This window comes from Cebus imitator, unplaced genomic scaffold (assembly GCF_001604975.1).
Source record: "Cebus imitator isolate Cc_AM_T3 unplaced genomic scaffold, Cebus_imitator-1.0 Scaffold71, whole genome shotgun sequence".
NCBI classification, from domain to species: domain Eukaryota; kingdom Metazoa; phylum Chordata; class Mammalia; order Primates; family Cebidae; genus Cebus; species Cebus imitator.
Window position 1 is genome coordinate 7,527,906 of NW_016107386.1, and position 19,969 is coordinate 7,547,874.

Here is a 19,969-nt window from a genome sequence, read left to right on the forward strand (position 1 = left end):
AAATTTTTTGTAGAGACGGGAGTCTCTCTGTGTTGCTCGGGTTGGTCTTAAACTCTCTGCCTCAAGTGATCCTCTCACATTGGCCTCCCAAAGCACTGAGATTACAGGCATAAGCCCCAATGCCCTGCCTCACCTCTTTTTAATACAATTTTCTCTAAGGCAGAGACCTAAACCTGTCTTCCTGGAAGTGCACTCAGTATTCCACACATAAAAAGTCTACTTCAAAAGCCCTGGAATGAACTAGAAGATACTCTTCTGGCAAAACATACAAACATGTAAACTTTCAGCTTTATTCCTCAATAACAATTTACCAAGAAAAAGAAAAGTATTATTAATTGTGTGAGGTGCTTTGTCATGTGGTTTAATATATTTCCTTTAGTGGTCATAAAAATCATATAAGATAAATATTCATCATCCCCATGTTACAGATGAGAAAAGTAAATCTCAGAGATATTAAATAAAGTCAGTGTTGAATTTGTGATCAGAAACCTGCTAACCACCAGACTATACGTTTCTACTTACTTGCTTTTACAAGGCAGAGAATAAAACTCCTATTTGTGGATGAGTATATACACAGCTGCCTTTTGTGCTCATTGAAACATAACAAGCTTGAAAAGAAGCCAATGGAACCAGGTCTACAGACAGAATCTAGACTGTGTTAAAATCTTCAGAGAGCTATAGAAGTCTCTGGAACTTCCTTTAAGCCCAAAGAGCCAAAGTGGAGATATGGGAACATTACCATAAAAAATACCACAGTAACCTAGATTGTGCTTGCCCTTCTTTCTTTAAATTGTGATGTCCATAAACAATTCCAAGCCTCACTTTTAACTGTAGCATTAAAAAAAAAATTCTCTGGAATTAAATACCTATCAACATATTAAATGTCTCACAACCACCATTTTCACAAATGACTGGAAGTATTTTCTTTTCCAGGTGCTCACAATACCACGTATGTCTATAACAGCACTCATCTGCCTGTATTGCAACTCTGCAATTCAGCCTTTGGCTCTTCTATTCATTACTTATGTGTAGTTACTTCTCTTAAGTTTTTCTGAATTGTAAAATTGGAACAATACTACCCATTGCATAGATTTGGGGGAGGTTTAAATATAATTACTGGTAAACTTTATTTAACTGCATTTGTAGATAAAACCGTAGCTCTCTATTTGGCTCTCTCTCTCTCCACCCCACCTCGGTATTTTCTTTTTGTTTTTTTTGTTTTGTTTTGTTTTGTTTTGTTTTAAGACAGGTTCTCACACTGTTGCCCAGGCTGGAGTGCAATAGTGTGATCACAGCTCACTGCTGCCTGGAATTCCTGACCTCAAGTGATCCTCCCACCTTAACCTCCCAAGCAGCTAGAGTTACAGATATGAACCATCATGCCTGGCTATTTTTTTAAATTATTATTTGTAGAGACAGGGTCTCACTATGTTGCCCAAGCTCGTTTTGAACTCTTAGGCTCAAGCAATTCTCCTGCTCTGGTCTCCCAAAACACTGGAATTAAAAGAGGGAGTCCCCACACCCTGCCTCAATATTTTTTTTTATTGTTGTTCTTGTTGTTTCGATCAATATTTTCTACATATACATATATATATATATATATATAGTATTTTTCTGTTCGAAATTTTAAAAATAAGTATCATAAAATTAAAAATTTACCAAGATTTTAAATAGATGCCATTTACAGATCATGTGAAGTTGTGCAATAAAGTATTTTCTCAAAGCCATTCATCTACCAAAATACACAACAGATATTCCCAAAATATTTTTAAATAATGATAATTAATATTAATGTTTCATTTTCTTTAGTCACTATAGGCTTAATGAAAAGTTGCCCTGCTAATAGAAAAAAATCTTCCTGGAGAAGTTTTACTATTTTGCTTTTCTAATGGGAGGCTATCAGTGGATTAAAAGAGACTGTGCTGTGTAACATTCTACGTGTTGGTGTTGTAGTGTAGAGTACTATTCATAAAGATCAAAATTAAACACTAGGTGGCAATGAAATGCCAGGTCAAGAATTTATCACCTCAAACTCCAAACTTTTGATACTAATTTTCTTTGTAATCTTTGGCATCTGATTGCTTGATATTTATTGTTTAAAAAATCCAGAAACAACTGGGTGTGGTGGCTCGTGTAATCCCAGCAGTTTGGGAGGCTGAGACAGGTGGATTGCATGTGCTCAGGAGTTTAAGACCAGCCTGAGCAGCAGCAAGACCCTATCACAAAGGAAAGAAAAAATTCAAAAATGAAATTAGCCGGGTAACTACAATAATTTGACAATTGCCACTGGTTCTACAATTCCATCAGAATCACTTTTGGGGAATTGAAGAGTATGCTATTTATTTGCAAGATGTGGCCATGACTTCATTGTTTACCATTATATCACCAATGATTGCGACAGAGTCAGCTTTTCATGAATATTTGTTGAATAAACATTCATGAACTAGCTGAATTTAGGTATTAGTGTGTCAACATCTATTACCTCCTTGTCATTGCCCTTTTCTCCTGTATTGCTCCTGTTTTCATCCTCTTTCTTTTTTTTTTCAGCTGCTTCCCTTTCCCTGTGGGGGCGAAGAGGGGAATGAAACATTTCAATCAAAGTGAATAAACACCTCATTAATTACTAGATCTCCTTCTAAAACAATTGTCGTTTTCCCAAACTGGTAAGAAATGATTATTATACTTTAAGACTCACAGTCAAAAAGTCATTTTGAAGAATACTCACAGTTTTTCCTTACACATAGCACACTTATTGCCATGTGTCTTGCCATCTGGACCCCGGACAGGGTCACTTTCTCGAGTGCAGATAAGTTTTCCATTTTTCATTTGGCTTCTAAACTCATCACATGTATCCTGAAAAAAAATGGAAAGAGCATATTGCAAGTGCTGTTTTTACATAGTATTTGATTGGATTTGAGAATCAGAGAATTTCTTTCCAAGAGGCAGGCAGCCATGTAACCTTACTGTGGTAGGCAAAATAACGGCCCACAGAGAGAGACATCCATGTTCTAATTCCTGGAACCTCCAAATATGCTACTTTACATGGCAAGGAGGAATTATGGTGAGAATATGGAATTCAGATTGCTAATCAGCTGAATTTAAAATGGGGAAGTTACCCTGGATTATCCAAGTGAGACCCATGTAATCACAAAGGTTCTTATTCATGAAAGAGGGGGACAGGTGAGTCAGTGTGAGAATGACATAGCATGAGAAGTGCTTGACTGGCCATCACTGGCTTAAGGATGGCCACAAGCCAAGGGATACAGTTAGCTTCTAGAAGTTAGACAAAGCAGAGAAACAGATCTTCACTTAGAGCCTCCACAGAGGAATGCAGCAGTACCGACACCTTGGTTTTAGCACAATCAGACCCATTTAGAACTTATGGAACCCAGAAATACAAGATAATAAATTTGCGTTATTTCAAGCAACTGCTTGTAGTAACTTATAGTAGCAGCAAAATAATACAAAAACAAAAATAAATCCAATATATTCGCAAAATCTCATTTTCCCTATCGACGAAATAAGGTTAAAAGGCCATATTCAACCAGGCTATTGAGATAATTAAATAAAGTATCATTTATAAAAGTTCATTTTAAAGTGTCAGGCTTGACCTTAGGTTTCTTCACTGAACAAGTTATCAGTGATAGTCACTGATAACTGGGTGACTCATGGCCTTCTAAGGGCAAGCTCTAGCTTGATCATATTGACACCTTCTTCCATAGTTTTGATTTGCCAAAACTCAAATAATAACTCACCTTTCCTGATACTGATCCATTCTCATTTGATCTGGAACCGGAATAATCATTTTTTCTCTCTGCCTCTCTTTCCCTGGAGGAGAAAAATGTCAATAATCATCTTCTGAACACATATTAACCCTGGATTATGCAGTAAGTGTTCTGTGCAAATGACAAGAAGTCAGCTTTCTTCAACTGTGCTGGCCAACAATTGGAATGGCCATCACAAAGTCTTCCTAGGATTCTGGTACAATGAAGAACAAGGGTCTATCATGATAGCACTTAGAGTTCACAGAATTGTAATAGAAAATATAACAGGAATCATCCACTTGGTTAGCTGCCCTTGCTGAAGCTTATTGTTCCTTAGGGAATGCAAGAGAAAAATGTAATATTTGAAAATTAACAAAAAGAATAATTTTCATGGAAGGAGCCATAGCAAATGAGAAATAGCCATTCATTCAGGAGAAATGTGACTATGTTTTAGACATGCCTGTTGAGAGAAATACTTACAGTTTTGCTTTACACATGGTACACTTATTGTTGTACGATTTGCCATCAGCATCACGTACAGGCTCACTCTCCCGAGTACAGCTGAGTCTTCCGTTTTTCATTTGTTCCTGATACTCAGCACATTGGTCCTGAAAACAGAGAAGAACAAAGGCCCCTTGGATTATTTAGTTTACTGTATTCTTAGTAAATGTTTTTTACAATCTGAGTAAGAGAAGTTCTTTCACCTCTCTTTATAGGAAACATAAGATCTAGGTCTGGCATCCACAGAGAAAAAGGGACGAGAATCACCCATGTTCTAATTATAAGAGATGAATTGTCATGGCTACTACTGCTGCTTTTAAGGATCTACACAAGGAAATTATAAATATGACTGCATTTAATAACATATATCAAATGTCAGTAAACTATGGTTGCCTCTTGGTACACTTGGGGGATTGGTTCCAGGATCAAAATCCATGCATACTCAAGTCTGTCAGTTGGCCTTGTACAATCCACCTGTACAAAAAGTTTGCCCTCCATCTGTGCAGGTTTCACATCCCACAAATGCTGTCTTTTTTATCTAAGTTTGGGTGAAAAAAAATTATGCACAAGTGGACCTGGACAATTCAAACCCATGCTGTTGAAGGGTCAATTGTACAACCTGCAGGCAAAATCTTTCCTGCAGCCTGTTCTTACACATCAAGTTTTACTGAAACACATCCACACTCTATTCAGATACTATTTTTGGCTTCTTTCCCACGACAATGGTGAGTAAAATAGTTGCAGCAGACAACATATGACCCGCAATGCCCACAATGCTTAAAATATTTATTATCTGGCCTTATACAGAAAAAAAAATGTGCAGATCTCTGGTGCAGACAGAAGAGAGAGAAAAATGCTGGAGGAAAACTCAAAGCTCTGTAAAATATCAAGGAAGGTAGGTTTGATCAAGTTATGGACAGACAAAATGTCTATCAGACAAGTCTAATCAATAGGACCATTCCTCAAAAGGGAGAACTCAGCCTCCTAAAGCAAAAAAGATGGGGAAAAAACACAGCAGCCAGAGTTTATCAAAGGTAAATATTGGAACTTTGTCAGATCTGGAACTGAAGACATGGTTTTGATATTCTAAGATTGTAAAAAGTTAAATAAGGTGACTGCAATTTTATGAAACAGTGTTCAGAGACCCAAGGAGTGACCTTATATGCAACATTACCATGCTGACACTTTAAAATGGCTGAAGAAACATGCTAAACCTTTGCCTAAATGATTTTCTTTTATCCCTGTAAGAGTACTGCTAAACCAGGGAAAGTAGAATTCAGTGAGCAGAAGTAATTTCCTCAATGTCTCCCAAGTCGAGGTGGTAGGGGCAGGATCGTATCCCAGCCTAACTCCAAAGCCTGTGCTCTTTTGTCCTATCATGCTGCCTTGGATCAATAGGAAAGATACGTCCAAAAAGTGGCTCTGTTCAAGGCAAGAAAGAATAATGAAAGAAAACGAAGAGCATGTGATGCTGATGAGAACAATGATTGACACAATGTCTAGATTACCACAGAGGGCTCCGGAGACTGGGAAAATGTCATTACATATTGTTAATTATTTCGAAATGTAAAAAAGTCAAAATAACCCCAGAGCAGTGAAAATGTGCTGATATCTTACTCTGCAACCTTAAGGAGAAACTTCTCTGTTCTCCCAAGGACTCAGCTCTGCATAAAATCGCCTTTACCGTAGACTATATATATATGTTATGTCGTAGTCCTATTGTCAAGGAGTTAAACCTACTCCAGTTATTGAAATTAGAAGTTGCTCTCACCTGAGTGCCCCCTCCTCCACTGCCACTGGAACCGTATCCTGCCGCATTTCTCTGATCTTCCTCTTCTTTCTTCTTTCTTTCCTCATCTTCTTTCTGGCTGGAAATTAGAAAGTGGGAGGTGGGAAATAATAGATTACAGAGAGTGGTGTGCATTTCTATGAGCTTCTCATTATATGAACAAATCACATATGTGTAGAATTATCAAGTATTGATTTAACATCTACTATGCTTCTCTGAAAATAAAAATATGAATTATATGGAGTCCTTTGCCAGGAAGGACTCCCATTACAGTAAAAGAACACCACATATACATCACAAACAAGATGAGGTGAGTAAAAATGGGTGTGGTGGCTCACACCTGTAATCCTAGCACTTTGGGAGGCCCAGGCCGGTAAATCCCTGAGGTCAGGTGTTCGAGACCAGTCTGGCCAACAGTGCAAATTTCCATTTTGCACAATATTTATGCCACTTACTGACCTTTCTGAACAAGTTTTGCAGCTTCCCATTACATATAGAATTGACCTCAAAATCTTTGGTGCACATTCAAGGTTGATAAAGTTGGTAAGTTCTGACTAAACAAAATGACTTGCTTTTTACTGTACATACTACCGTTTTCCTAATTTTATATCTTTACCTGTGCTGTTCTCTTCTCCTCTCATCACTTTCTGTCATGTCCACATTTCACCTGAATTATAAGGTCCAGTTCCAACCCACCATAAAACTTTCTATTAACTGTCCCTTTCTTGAAGTACCATAACATACTACAGACAAATTTTTCATTTAACAATTCCTCCTTTATATTATATTATCTTATGTCCATATCTAATCTCAGTGGACTATATGATTTCTGAGAAGATCATCTATTTCATTCACCTTTGTATAATCATTATACATATTGTACATTGTAGATGTTCAGTAAATGCTATTGAGTGACTTAAATATTCTACATGTACTTACAAACTTTGTGTAAAGACCTACTTTTCATTTCCTGAAAACGTGTTATTTTCAACAATATAGGTAAGGACTTTGACATTAAAATCTGTGTGTTTTCTTTCCAATGTGAATTGAGAGATAATCCAGAGAAAAGGATCCACTTGATAGCAAATAACTTAAGAATTTTATCAAGAAAGTGTAATTGACCGGTAGGCTCTACCCCAGAACTAACAGAGAATGTAGTAACTTAGTCATATATTTTTAATTTCTGGAACTGTGAATCTTGGCCATTATAAAGAAAGAACTATTTCAAATCCTTTATAGATAACTTTTTGTTTCTTTTACATGTAAGGAAAGGACAAACACAATGTATATTATCTGGCTCATTGCTTTCCCAATTTCGCCATCCCACAGTAGGAGATTTTTTTATGCACTCACAAGACTGCCTTACACATGGCACACTTGTTGCCATGAGTCTTGCCATCTGGGCCACGCACAGGATCATTTTCTCTCGTGCAGAAAAGTTTTCCATCGTGCAAAAGACTCCGAAATTCATTGCATGTCTCCTATAAGGAAGAGAAAAGGAAAAAGCTTGAGTTTCTTCTTAGAAGTTAATTTATTGAGTTCCTACTAAGTGCGTTATGGGAAAAAAGAGAAAATAACCTGAGGATTTTTGTTTTTGTTTTTGGCAATTATAGAGTTTAATTTCTATTAAGCACACAGGGCTTAAGAAGAAGCCTCTATTTCTTTTTCCTTGACAGCCCCAAAGTCCAGACTAAACCTGCAACCATACACAAGACTCTTAATAAACTAGGTTCTCTGATGACTGGGCACAATCCTTGTTCAGGGTTACATGAGGAAGTGAGAGAGAATAAGCAATCACTGAAGATCAAAAAGTTACTAATGGCAATTAAAATCGAGTTTGTATTTTATTCTGAATTCTTTAGTTCAAATTGAAATTCATGAGGATGAAAGAGAATTTTTCTCCCAACTCCACTTAAACGTTCATTGCCAGGTTCCCTAACTAGTCATGTTTAGCAAAAGAAAAATGATATGAGAAGAGAGTTTGTCTATAGCAGTAATGTGAAAACAGAAATTATCTCATACTGAAGAATTTTCTCTTGTAGATGTTGAAGAGTAAACCTATTTTTCATATGAACTGCTATTATTTTTAAATTTAGAATTTCAACTGTGAAATGCAACTGTAAACAAGCCAAACATACAGAATTCTAGGGCGATACTTCTTTAGAGGTTATTTTAATATCAATAGTCTTTGATGGGGGCAGGGAAATGACCACAACTTGGAATAACCTACCTGGAGCCAGCCTTTTGGAACCCAAGGAAATATATGGGGATGCTGCTTTTTAATCTTTTCCCCAAATGCCAGGACTAAAATATAACCAGAGGTAAAGCAAGGAACACATGGATTGACCAAATGTGGTAATCCAAAACACAAAGCGTGCTAGAAAGAATGTATCAGGAACTCTAGGTTTGAATTGTATTCTTTCCAGAAATTTGAAATATGAAAATATAGGTACTGATACTTATCCTCCCATTAACTTTATAAGCAAGTTCATGTTTATCTCTGAATTTTAAATCTTAATATATGGGAACAGAACAAATCAGGGGTTTGCAAACTGTGACCTGTGAGCAAAATCTGACCAGCCATCTCTTTTTATAAATAAAATTGTATTGGCATCAGCCATGCCCATATGTGTCTATGATTGTTTTAGAGCCACACAGCCAAGTTGAGTAATTGCGACAGATTACATGGCCACAAAGACGGAAATATCTGCTACCTGTTCTGTTAAGAAAAAGTTTCTCAACTTCTGAACTAAATGAACCTCTAGTTCCCTCACACCTGGGGGCTTCAGTAATTCCGTAGTTATTTTTACAGAGATACTGCAAAACCTTATCCTTTCATTGCAATATAAACGTTCCAGGATCACTACCATTCCAGCTTCTCTTTTAGTTTTTGGTCTGGGTTTAGCTCCTTCTTTTTCTTTTGCTTCTTGCTGGCTGTAAGAGAAGGGAGGACAAAACCATCATTCCTAGCACCCAATACATAATATTCTAAAGGAGAAATGTCTGCATAAAAATGGTCCATTACTGCGCGCGCGCTCTCTCTCTCTCTCTCTCTCTCTTTCTCTCTCTCTCTCTCGACGGAGTTTTGCTGTTGCCCTGGCTGGAGTGCAATGGCGCGATCTCAGCTCACTGCAACCTCCACGTCCCAGGTTCAAGCGATTCTCCTGCCTCAGCCTCCTGAGCAGCTGGGATTACAGGCATGCGCCGCTACACCCGGCTAATTTTTTGGTATTTTTAGCAGAAACGGGGTTTCTCCATGTTGGTCAGGTTGGTCTCAAACTCCTGACCTCAGGTGATCCGTCCGCTTCAGCCTCCCAAAGTGCTAGGATTACAGGCGTGAGTCACCGCGCCTGACTTTTTTTTTTTTTTTTTTTGATGGAGTCTCGTTCTGTCACACAGGATGGAGTGCAGTGGTGCGATCTTGGCTCACTGCAACCTCTGCCTCCAGGGTTCAAGCAATTCTCCTGCCTTAGTCTCCTGAGTAGCTGAGATTACAGGCGCATGCCACCACGCCCGGCAGGTTCATTATTTCTATACCTCCACCAACTTGGCTTTCGAGTAGAAAGGTAAATATACACCTTTCTATACCATGTTCTTGTTAATGTGTTTAAAGAATAAGACACACATGCCATAGCAAACCAAAGAATAAATTTTTACTACATATTTCTTTTGAAAAATAAAGATGTTGTTCTTTTCCCCAGAAAGCGTCTAAGATATCAATTAGATGTTAATACATTTTCAATTTATTAGCACCTCATGATTACACTTTTGGATTATTTGATAGTGACCTATGCTTGCAGAGAACAGAAGTCCTAGTCCTTTTATGCCATTAGCTCCAGGGTAATTATGCTTTTAGCACATGGTTCTTTCTTAGTGGTGATTCAAGTATTGAATATTGAAGAACACTAAAAATAAATGTGCTGAGTATATGACTTTATAATAGTAAATTTCTAAACTCAATGCAAAGACAGCCTTTATTTTCTACCTTCTGAGAAAACTTCCAATGCCACCCTCTTGCCCACCCGATGCTGATCTTCTCCTACACTCAGTAGCAGCAGTGGCCGCCACCCACTCACAAGAAAGCTTCACACATGGAGCAGGTGTTGCCGTGGATTTTCCCATCTAGGCCCTCAATAGGATCATTCTCTCTGGTACAGGGGAGTCGTCCATTCCTCACATACTGACGATATTCACTGCACAGATTCTGCCAAATGAAGGAGGAGTTAAAAATCCAATAACTGAACACTAGAAATATTCATCCACATTACCCCTTTGAAAACTAAAACATAATAATTGCATGGAAAAAGGTGATGTTGAAGGTTATGAGCTATAATGCTTTTCAGAGACCTAGGTCACACATTATTTGGAATGTGGATTGCTGTTATTTATCTCATTAGAAAACCTTCAAGTCAAATATCATTCCACACTAGGCACTATGAAAGATACAAAGAAGAATAATGTACGGTCTCTTAAATAAGTGAAGGAATTTGTGGCATGCAGAATAAATGCCCTTTTACCAAACATGTCTAAGTGTTAATACCTGGGACCTGAGAATACGCTACCTTACATGGCAAAAATGGCTTTGCAGATATAATTAGGTCAATGACCTTGAAATGAAGACATTATCCTGTATTGCCATAATGGGCTCAATGCAAGGCTCAGTCACAAAGATCAGTCCTTAGAACTGCAAGAGTGAGGCAAAAGACAGAGTGAGAGGGAGCTGTAACTACAGAACAGTCAGAGAGATATAACATTGCTGGCTTTGTAGATAAAGGGGTCCAAGAACAAAGGAACATGGACAGCCTCTAGATCTGAAGAAAGAGACATGGATTTTCCCCTGGAGACTCCAGAAAAGGAATACAGCTCTGCCAACTCTTTGATTTTAGCCCAGTGAAATCCTTTCTAGACTTCCAGCCTAAGGAATTATAAGATACGAAGTTTATGTTGTTGTTGTTATTTTTTATTTATATTTTATTTTACTTTAAGTTCTGGGATGCGTGTGCAGAACGTGCATGTTTGTTACATAGGTATACATGTGCCATGGTGGTTTGCTGCACCTATCAACCCATCATCTAGGTTTTAAGCCCCTCATGCATTAGATATTTGTCCTAATGCTCTCCGTCCCCTTTCCGCCAAGGCCCCACAGGCCCCAGTATGTGATGTTCTGCTCCTTATGTCCATGTGTTCTCTTAAGTGGGAGTTGAACAATGAGAAGTTTATATTGTTTTAAACCACTAAAGTGTGCTAATTGTTACAGCAACCATAGAAAACTAATACAGAGTTTTTAATTTCTTTGAAGAAAACACATAGAAGCAGCTACACGTTATAATAAAACAAATGATATAACTAATTTTTTAAAAATTGTTGGCATAATAGATGATAGGTTATTCAGCATATTGTATGGATGGGAAAATCTGCAGGGAGCAGTTAACACACAGTCTGATCCATGAAAAATAGCCAGAATTTTGGTAGACAAGAGGGATATTCTGACTGTGAGTAATACCATATAGAAGGCAAAGATCATTGTACGTTGAAGAATTGGTGAATTGTCCAATGTGGAACACCGCACTGGACAATGAGATTAGACCAATAATGACATTAACAATAATGAATATAATATTGCAGAGTGAGTACTTATATGTATGACGTTGTGCTGTTGTACATGAGTAAGTTTTAGGGACTTCATAGAAATAATATACATACCAACAATATCCTTATCTTATAAGTGAGAAAGCTAATACACAAAGATGTTAACTGTGGGAATCTTACTGGTAGGGAAATAAAGCAAGGATTTGAACCCTGGCAGTCTGAGTCTAGAGTCCAATGTTTTAACCACGTTGGTTTTGTAACCACAAGATGGGAAACCATGAATCAATGCTTGGCATGTCCAAGAAATCAAAAGGTGGCCAGTATAATTGGCACATGGAGAACAAAGTAGAATAACAGAAAATGTGATCTATGAAAAGTACCAGGGAATCAGACCACGTGTGGCACTTCCAGCCACTACAAGCACCTTGATTTTTGCATTGAGTGAGATGAGAAGCCACTGGGTGGCATGACCTGCCTTATGTTTTTAAATAATTCCTTTGGCTTAAGAATCGAGAGTAGATTAGAGCAAAGGTAAGAGCAGTAGAAATGAGATCTTCTAAATCAGAAAAGGATAAAGGAAAGAATAACGAGGACCTAAGGCATAAACTTCAGGAATAATACAAATGGCAGAAGTGTGTAAAATCTAAGTGCATCATGAGCCTTAAAGCCAGAACTTGTGATTTAATTCTTTGTTCTCAAGTTACTAACTACATATAATTATAATTATATATGATATTATTTGTGTCATATATTATAACATTTATAATATGTTAATACATAGTAAATATTAGTATATAATTACATTATATATATGACTAATTAAATATATTTCTTAACTTCTTATCTCAGCTTCCAAGTCCTCTTCTATAAAATACAGATAATAATATATAACTTGAATGGCTACTACAAAAATCAGTCACAAAACTTTTACGCCATGATGCAAACAGTAGTAACTAATGTACAACTAACATTGGTATCGTCATCATGTGAGATGTTAAAGAATGCAAACTGAAGACTCAGAGATGCTTTTATCTCCTCAAAATCTCACAGAGAATGAAGTGGGATGAAAACCTAGTTGTTGTGCTGTTTTTAAGCTAAACACCCATATTCAAATATGCACTTGACAAAAATCTGAACATCTGTCTCTATCAGCTTGCATTCAGACAGTAAGATGACAATCTATATATACTTCTTTCTTGCGTAATAGTATTGACACAATCAGGGGAGAAAATAGTGACTGATCTCTCTAATGCACAAGCAATTAATAGATTTAGTGTGAATAAATTGAAGAAGGAAAGAGGAGTACTCTTGTATATGAGGATCCAAATACAATTTCTCAGTTTGCAAAGTCACTAAGAATGCTGGGATGAGGAGGAGAGAGTAGGAGCCCTGCCATTTAATATTTATGTGCCTCTGATGATCTCAAACAACTACCTGTACTGCTTCTCTCTTAACTTTTTCAGCCTCGACATTGTTTATTTCTTCTTTATGATTTTTCTTCTCTTCTTCTTCAAGTTTGCTGCAACAGAAAAAGAAGATATAGGCTGAATATGATTCCCTACTCTTTTTGGAAGTAAGTTTTTAAAAGGAATGAGGATCTTGCAGAGCAATAGTCAGATTCAGTCTTCAATGCAAATTTATCTGGTCTGAGAGATGCTTTTGCTTTGACCAATAGTGCAGATAAATTTAGTTGTTTACATTCCCCCCTCTAAAGAGGAATAATTATAAAACAAGGATGAATCTTTATTAGTCTGTGGCCCTCAGATGATCTTATTTTCTATAGGTCACTAACTTTAATTAGCTTTCTGAATAAAGCTACAATTGTTTTGATTTTATTTTACTTGTTAAACTTTTCCTCTCCAAATAGCTACCATATCAGTGATAGAAGAAAAGGGTGATGCTAAGTCAGATGATGGGCTCGAAGTCATAATAAACCATGTTTCATTTTAAACTAAAAATTTTAAATATTATTTCAGTAGAGCTAATATTTAAGTTGAAATTCAAGGTTTGGATTGCAGTAGTGATTCAAGTCCAGTAAGATTCAACTGCTAATTTTTTGAGGTTGAACACAAGTCTAATATTCTGGTATTCTTGTCATTTTCTACTGACATATAGCATGTTAATGCTAGAAAATCCTTAGCATGTACTGCATTTAGTCATTACCACAACACCAGCAAATTGAACAGGTGGGTGAAAAACCCTGGCCTCTTGAATTTCAGGCCACTGTTTCTTCTAGTGCTCTACTCTGTCAACCTCTTCTCTTGAGGAATTGTATGCATTCACTTAAGGTCTAACTTAGATCTAACTTGGATCAAGACATGTGAAAGTTAGAAGACATTAACTTTGGACCTCAACAGGGATTATTTAAATAAATATTTTTCTCAGCATTTATTTTAGGATTAAGTTCAGGAGCAGATTAAGAGCCTAAAAAAGGAGGAGAAGTAGAAGTGATAATAATTGACTTCTATATTGTCCCACACGATGGAGCTCTGGTCACAGGCTTACCTACACCACTCAGCAAAACAAAGGCCCTGAACCTGGCTTAACAAGGAGACATTTTAGTAAACATTTAGGGCATGAGCCTGTTTCCTAAAGGTTTTACTCCACACTAAGCCACTTAAGAATGTGTGCATTGTATAGTAATGACCCTAAAAGGATAAATAACAATCCTCCCTATTCCATTTCTTGTTCAGGCTATTTTAATAGTCCTTATATACTGACCTCCATCCAGCTGGTTTTTCCTTAGCTCCTATCTAAATAGCCTAATAAATCATAAAATGTCAGGAGTGGGAAAGAGATCAAAAGATCATCCAGGGCCGGGCGCGGTGGCTCACGCCTGTAATCCCAGCACTTTGGGAGGCCGAGGCGGGTGGATCACGAGATCAAGAGATCGAGACCATCCTGGTCAACATGGTGAAACCCCATCTCTACTAAAAATACAAAAAATTAGCTGGGCATGGTGGCACGTGCCTGTAATCCCAGCAACTCAGGAGGCTGAGGCAGGAGAATTGCCTGAACCCAGGAGGCGGAGGTTGCGGTGAGCCGAGATCGCGCCATTGCACTCCAGCCTGGGTAACAAGAGCGAAACTCCGTCTCAAAAAAAAAAAAAAAAAAAAAATCATCCAATCCAAATCATGAAATTTCTGATCTCTCTTTTTACAAATAAAGATGATCAAGTGTTAAAAAAAAATTAGCATTAAATTGAGCCTTTTCCCTTAATTTACTTAGAAAATAGAACGATAATTGAATAAAGAATAGTATTGTCACCATATGATTCAATACTACTTAATGTCCTCTCCAACTGCTTTTAAATCTTTCTAGCATACAACCCATGGTCTATACTCTACACATGCAAGAAGGATCTGAGACCAGGGGTGATCACTGATGAAGAAATTCAGTGGGAGAGATGGAGTAGACACTCACAACACACTGGCACACATGGCACACTTGTTTCCATGTATTTTGCCATCTGGGCCACGGACAGGATTATGCTCCCTGGTGCATATGAGTGTTCCATTCCTCACTTGGTTCCGAAATTCACTGCAGATTTCCTAGAAAATGAAGAAAATATTTTCTCAGAGTAGTTTTCTATCCTTCCTGCATGTTTTCCTATTGTAAGGAATAAGTAATGCAGAGTAAAATGTAAAAAGAAAAGTGATAACATGTAGTAGTAAATCAGTAGGTATTTCTAAAACTTCCGTCATAAACTCAGAATTATCCTGGCACTATAGCAGATCTGAAAATAGATATATGTTCTGTTGCATTCCACGGTCTATAAAAGGTAGGAAAGATCAGAGGTGGGAAGATTCTACAGGCAGGCCTAACGGAAAAGCCTTCCTGGAGAAAATGAGAATATTGCTCACCCATGGTTTGTCTTTAGGAGGCTGAGAAAGAAGAGAAAAAAAATGCTTAACTTAAGAAATAAATATATACCTTGTCTAGATATGGTGGCTCACACCTGTAATTCCAACACTTTGGAAGGAGTGCTTGAGCCCAGGAGTTCAAGACAAGCCTGAGCATGATAGAAAAACTCTGAGTCTACAGAAAAATTCAAATAATAATAATAATAAATTGCCAGGTATGGTGGTGTGTGCCTGTAGACCCAGCTACTGAGGAGGCTTAGGTGTGAGGATCACCTGAGCCCAGGAGTTTGCAATTGTAATGAGCCATGACCGCACCACTGCATTACAGCCTGGGCAACAAAGTGAGACCCTGACTCAAAAATAAATAAATAATTTTAAAAGACATATCTTTATAAATAGAAAAGAGAACAAGTCTTATCCATGGAGAAACTGACATATTTCTGGGAGTAAGTTGATTTTTAAAAATTAAATACTAGGAATGGGAGATATGGATTTGAAGCAAGGGGGTAACAATAGGAGTGGCAAGAAGGAGAAATACGTTAATACCACTGGGAAATCTAAGAGGATTTGGCAGATTATCAAATATGATGGATGAAAACAAATTTTCAATTCTAATTGATCAGTGAAAAGATAGTTTCACCTAACAGAAACACTTATTTTAAAAAAATGAGTCAGTAAGAAGGTAAATTTTAAACCGTTTCAACTTTTCCCCAAATAGCGGTGAGGCTGGTACTGTTGCAGCTATTGTTAAGAAATAGAATAAACAGTCCAGGTGCCATGGCTCACACCTGTAAATCCAGCACTTTGGGAGGCCAAGCTGGGAGAATCACTTGAGGTCAGGAGTTTGATCAGCCTAGTCAACATGATGAAATCCTGTTTCTAAAAAAAAAAAAAAACCATAGCCGAGCATTGTGGCGCATGCCTGTAGTCCCAGCTACTAGTGAGGCTGAGGCAGAAGAATCACTTGAACCCGGGAGGTGGAGCTTGCAGCAAGCCGAGATCAGGCCACGGCACTCCAGACCGGGCAACAAAGCGAGACTCGATCTCAAAAGAAAAACAAACAAAAAGAAGCAGAATAAAGAAAGGTAAATCTTGCATGTAGCTATTATATGAGAATAATTCAACATCTCCACACAAGATAGATTTGGCTCTGTTAGGTATAAAATTTTAAAATTATAAATGCATGGTGAATGGACTAAAAATAACTGGAAAGTCAGAGACCCTACTTAATGATCTTAATTGGGTACAAGAAAACTACTACTTGATCCATAGCTGGGTGGTTTCAAAGCTCAAATATGATGATATGTGCTTTTGTTTTGTAAATTTGGATGACGGAGATCTTATGCTCTCTATCTGAAATGGTAGAGATGTGAATAATGTAAACTGAAATTAGTAAATGGCATAAGTTAATACTCTAACAACAGAAATCTAATAAAAGCAAAATATGGGGAAAATTCCTTACAAAAAGTTAACGATCCACTTTTTATGAAATAAACTTCTAAATTTGAATAATTATAAGATAAAATTGATATTCTGGACACTTCTAATCAAAACCTTTTTTGTTCAGGTTAAAAGTGTTCTTCATTCATTTTAGGCATGAAAATTAAACAGAAAACATTTATTCTAATGAGATAAATAAGAGTACCATTGGAAAGAAAAGAAAAATGTCAGGGCACAGCATCAGCATTCCTGAGAATATTACCTTTGTAGTTTCTCTTTTAGCCTTTGCTCTTGCTCTTTCTTCTTGTTGACTGTAAGACACCAAAAAGAAAAAGAGAGAAGAAATGGATTTTGCTAGAATAGATCCCTAACTTTCATAGCTTATTTATTGCTTTGACTATTCTCAAAAAATGCCAAATATCCACCCATAATAGTTTATAATTTTATTAGACAATAAACAATCATGGTTCACTCTACCTCAAGAGAATGGTGTGCAAGAAAAAGCCCCTGAACTAGGGAGTAAACCTGTTTAACTTCCCAGTATATGCATTGCAACAGTACTTTCCTAGTTGCCAATTCTTTTGCATATGTGATTACTCTTTATTTAGAGGTAACATTTATCTTTTGAGAGGCAGTATAGCATGGTGATTAAGAGGAAGGACTCTGGAGCCAAATTCTGTACGGAAAACAAGAAGTACCTTAACCTTTCTGCGCCTTCTTCATCTTTAAGTGTGTGTGAAGGAGAGGAGGTAATAAAAGTGCCTTTCTTATTGGAATGTTATGAGCATTAAATGAGTGACTACATGTAAAGCAATTAGAACAGTACCTGGTACATAATATAATAATTGGTATAATTGTCATAAGGGATTGACATCATCATTATTGTAATTATTGAAAGGAAACTTTCCTTCGAAAATTAGGAGTATGATGGAAATGAAGTGAAAGTGATAGATGATATATTTTGGATAGCTAATAGTGTTGCAACTTGAGCTTCCTGGACAGGATCTACAGCACAATTGGATATATAACACAAATAGTTCAAAATGTAGAAAAAAATGACATAATTTGTGAAAATGTTTTAATGTGTTCCAATCAGCAAAAGACTTGCTTATAGATCAAACTAAAACTTTTTTAAAAATTGAGGAGACTGTTCACATGGTATGAAAGTGCGCAAAAACTAACTATGGGAGATAGAATAATTCTCAAAAAACATTAGTCGCCTTTGTTAACGTGTCCATAAAACTTGAGGTGATAAAGGTATATTCCTTTTCAATAAAGAATTTATAAATTTATGGGATAAACTGACTAAAATAGATCCAAAATTATGGGATTTTTCATACTTCTTTATATGAAAACTGATCTAACCTTTACCATGAGTCTAAGTTGACTAAAAAATTTAAGCAGCATTTTCTTTCCCCAGTGGGCAATTGTCAGAGGAAGCAGCAAAGATGACTACTTGAAGGCAGAATTAGTTGCTTGTTACTGAAAGAGTAATATAAAGGAGAAGAAAAAAGCAGGCTGAAAGGCCTTGCTAAGTGATTATATCCTGTCTATACCCCAAATCAAGAAACACATTATCTTTTTCTTCATCTATAAGTCCTATATCCTGTCCTTACTTCTCCAACATTCTTAACTTAGTTTTGTTGTTTGTCCTTAGATTTGTTTTTTGTTTTCGCTTTTTATCTGATTTCATCTGTTTCATGTGGTCGTTGTGAAGATTGAATGAGATGAGGTAGCAAAGCTCTTAGCAAATGCCATATAATTATACGCATTCAACAAATGTTTGTTGTGATAATTATATGGTCATCATCTTAACTTTCCTTCTAATAGATCTACAGTACTCCAAGCTTCAAATGCTATGGGAAAATTTGCTGGATTATATTGCTTTCGATCAGGGAAGGCTAAATAAATTAAGTCCTTTCTAAGATTCTTGGCACATGGGAAATACAATGGGATATTTCTTCAGCCAAAAAATCAAGTGTTTAAGAAAATCCTAGTCATGCCTTTGAAAGGCTGTACCATGCCATTCATTCTAAAGACCTATTTTAGGCACCCTATAAATAGGCACCCAACTCCTGCATAATAAAACTCCCATTCTTGTCTTTCTCTGCTTTATTACAAAGTCAGTCTTCATTATGAGCCCAAATATTTCTTGCTATAGCTCTTTTCCATTTTAATTATATTCCTTAAAATCACATAGAATAAGCAGAAAGGTAGTGAACAAAAAAACTCATAAATTTTCCATGCATTATGATATTTTATATGTACTCATATGTATTTCCTATTTCATCTGATAATTTTCTCATACAACTAAAAGCGATTAGTATAATTATTATGAAGTATTCTCTTCTCTGGATAAATGATTCTAGGTTACTTCTGAAATGCCATAGAAGAAATTATTCTGCACTTCATTTTTTTAACTTGTGGTCTTACTTGACAAATAGTATTTGTACATTTTAATGTAATTCAGTGTGATGTTTTTGTAGATGTATACATTGTGATGATTCAATCAAGCAATTTACAGAGTTGTCCCACAATACTTATCTTTTTTTGAAAGGTAAGGACATTTATAATTTACTCTTTCAATAATTTTGAAATATATGATACATTCTTATTAACTATAGTCACTATGTTGTTGTCCAATACATTCCATAAATGTCTTCCTCCTGTTTAAAACGTTGTACCCTTTGATCAACATCTCCTCATTCCCAAACCCCATTCTTATCTACCCCCATTCTCTGGTAAGCACCATCCTACTCTCTACTATAAGTTAGCGTTTTTTAGATCCCACATATAAGAGAGATCACACATTATATGTTTTTCTGTGTCTGGCGTATTCTGCATCTCTTTATATCATAATAGTTATAATCAGAAAGCCCTCCACTTGTTTGTTGTTGCTGTTGTTTGTTTTTAGTCCATTTAAATATGACACCCAAACTGAATGCTACACTGAAGAAGAAGATGCATTATTCACAACTGTTTGAAAACTTCCCGTGGAAATTCCCACTGTTCAGTCCTCAGAC

At 36.6% G+C, this 19,969-nt stretch overlaps 1 protein-coding gene across 2 annotated transcripts in view; it reads right to left on the minus strand.

The window, feature by feature from the left end:
* Positions 1 to 19,969, minus strand: part of SPINK5 (serine peptidase inhibitor Kazal type 5) — a 68,700-nt gene that overhangs the window by 13,564 nt on the left and 35,167 nt on the right. For both annotated transcript variants that reach the window (XM_037739556.1, XM_037739555.1), the window contains exons 16-26: positions 17,209 to 17,257; positions 15,067 to 15,194; positions 13,078 to 13,162; positions 10,131 to 10,258; positions 8,922 to 8,988; positions 7,408 to 7,535; positions 6,037 to 6,133; positions 4,245 to 4,372; positions 3,756 to 3,828; positions 2,726 to 2,853; positions 2,483 to 2,561 (exon numbers count right to left, since the gene is read on the minus strand). In XM_037739556.1, the coding sequence (XP_037595484.1) occupies positions 2,483 to 2,561; positions 2,726 to 2,853; positions 3,756 to 3,828; positions 4,245 to 4,372; positions 6,037 to 6,133; positions 7,408 to 7,535; positions 8,922 to 8,988; positions 10,131 to 10,258; positions 13,078 to 13,162; positions 15,067 to 15,194; positions 17,209 to 17,257 (1,090 nt within the window). The remainder of the gene's footprint in view (positions 1 to 2,482; positions 2,562 to 2,725; positions 2,854 to 3,755; positions 3,829 to 4,244; positions 4,373 to 6,036; positions 6,134 to 7,407; positions 7,536 to 8,921; positions 8,989 to 10,130; positions 10,259 to 13,077; positions 13,163 to 15,066; positions 15,195 to 17,208; positions 17,258 to 19,969) is intronic.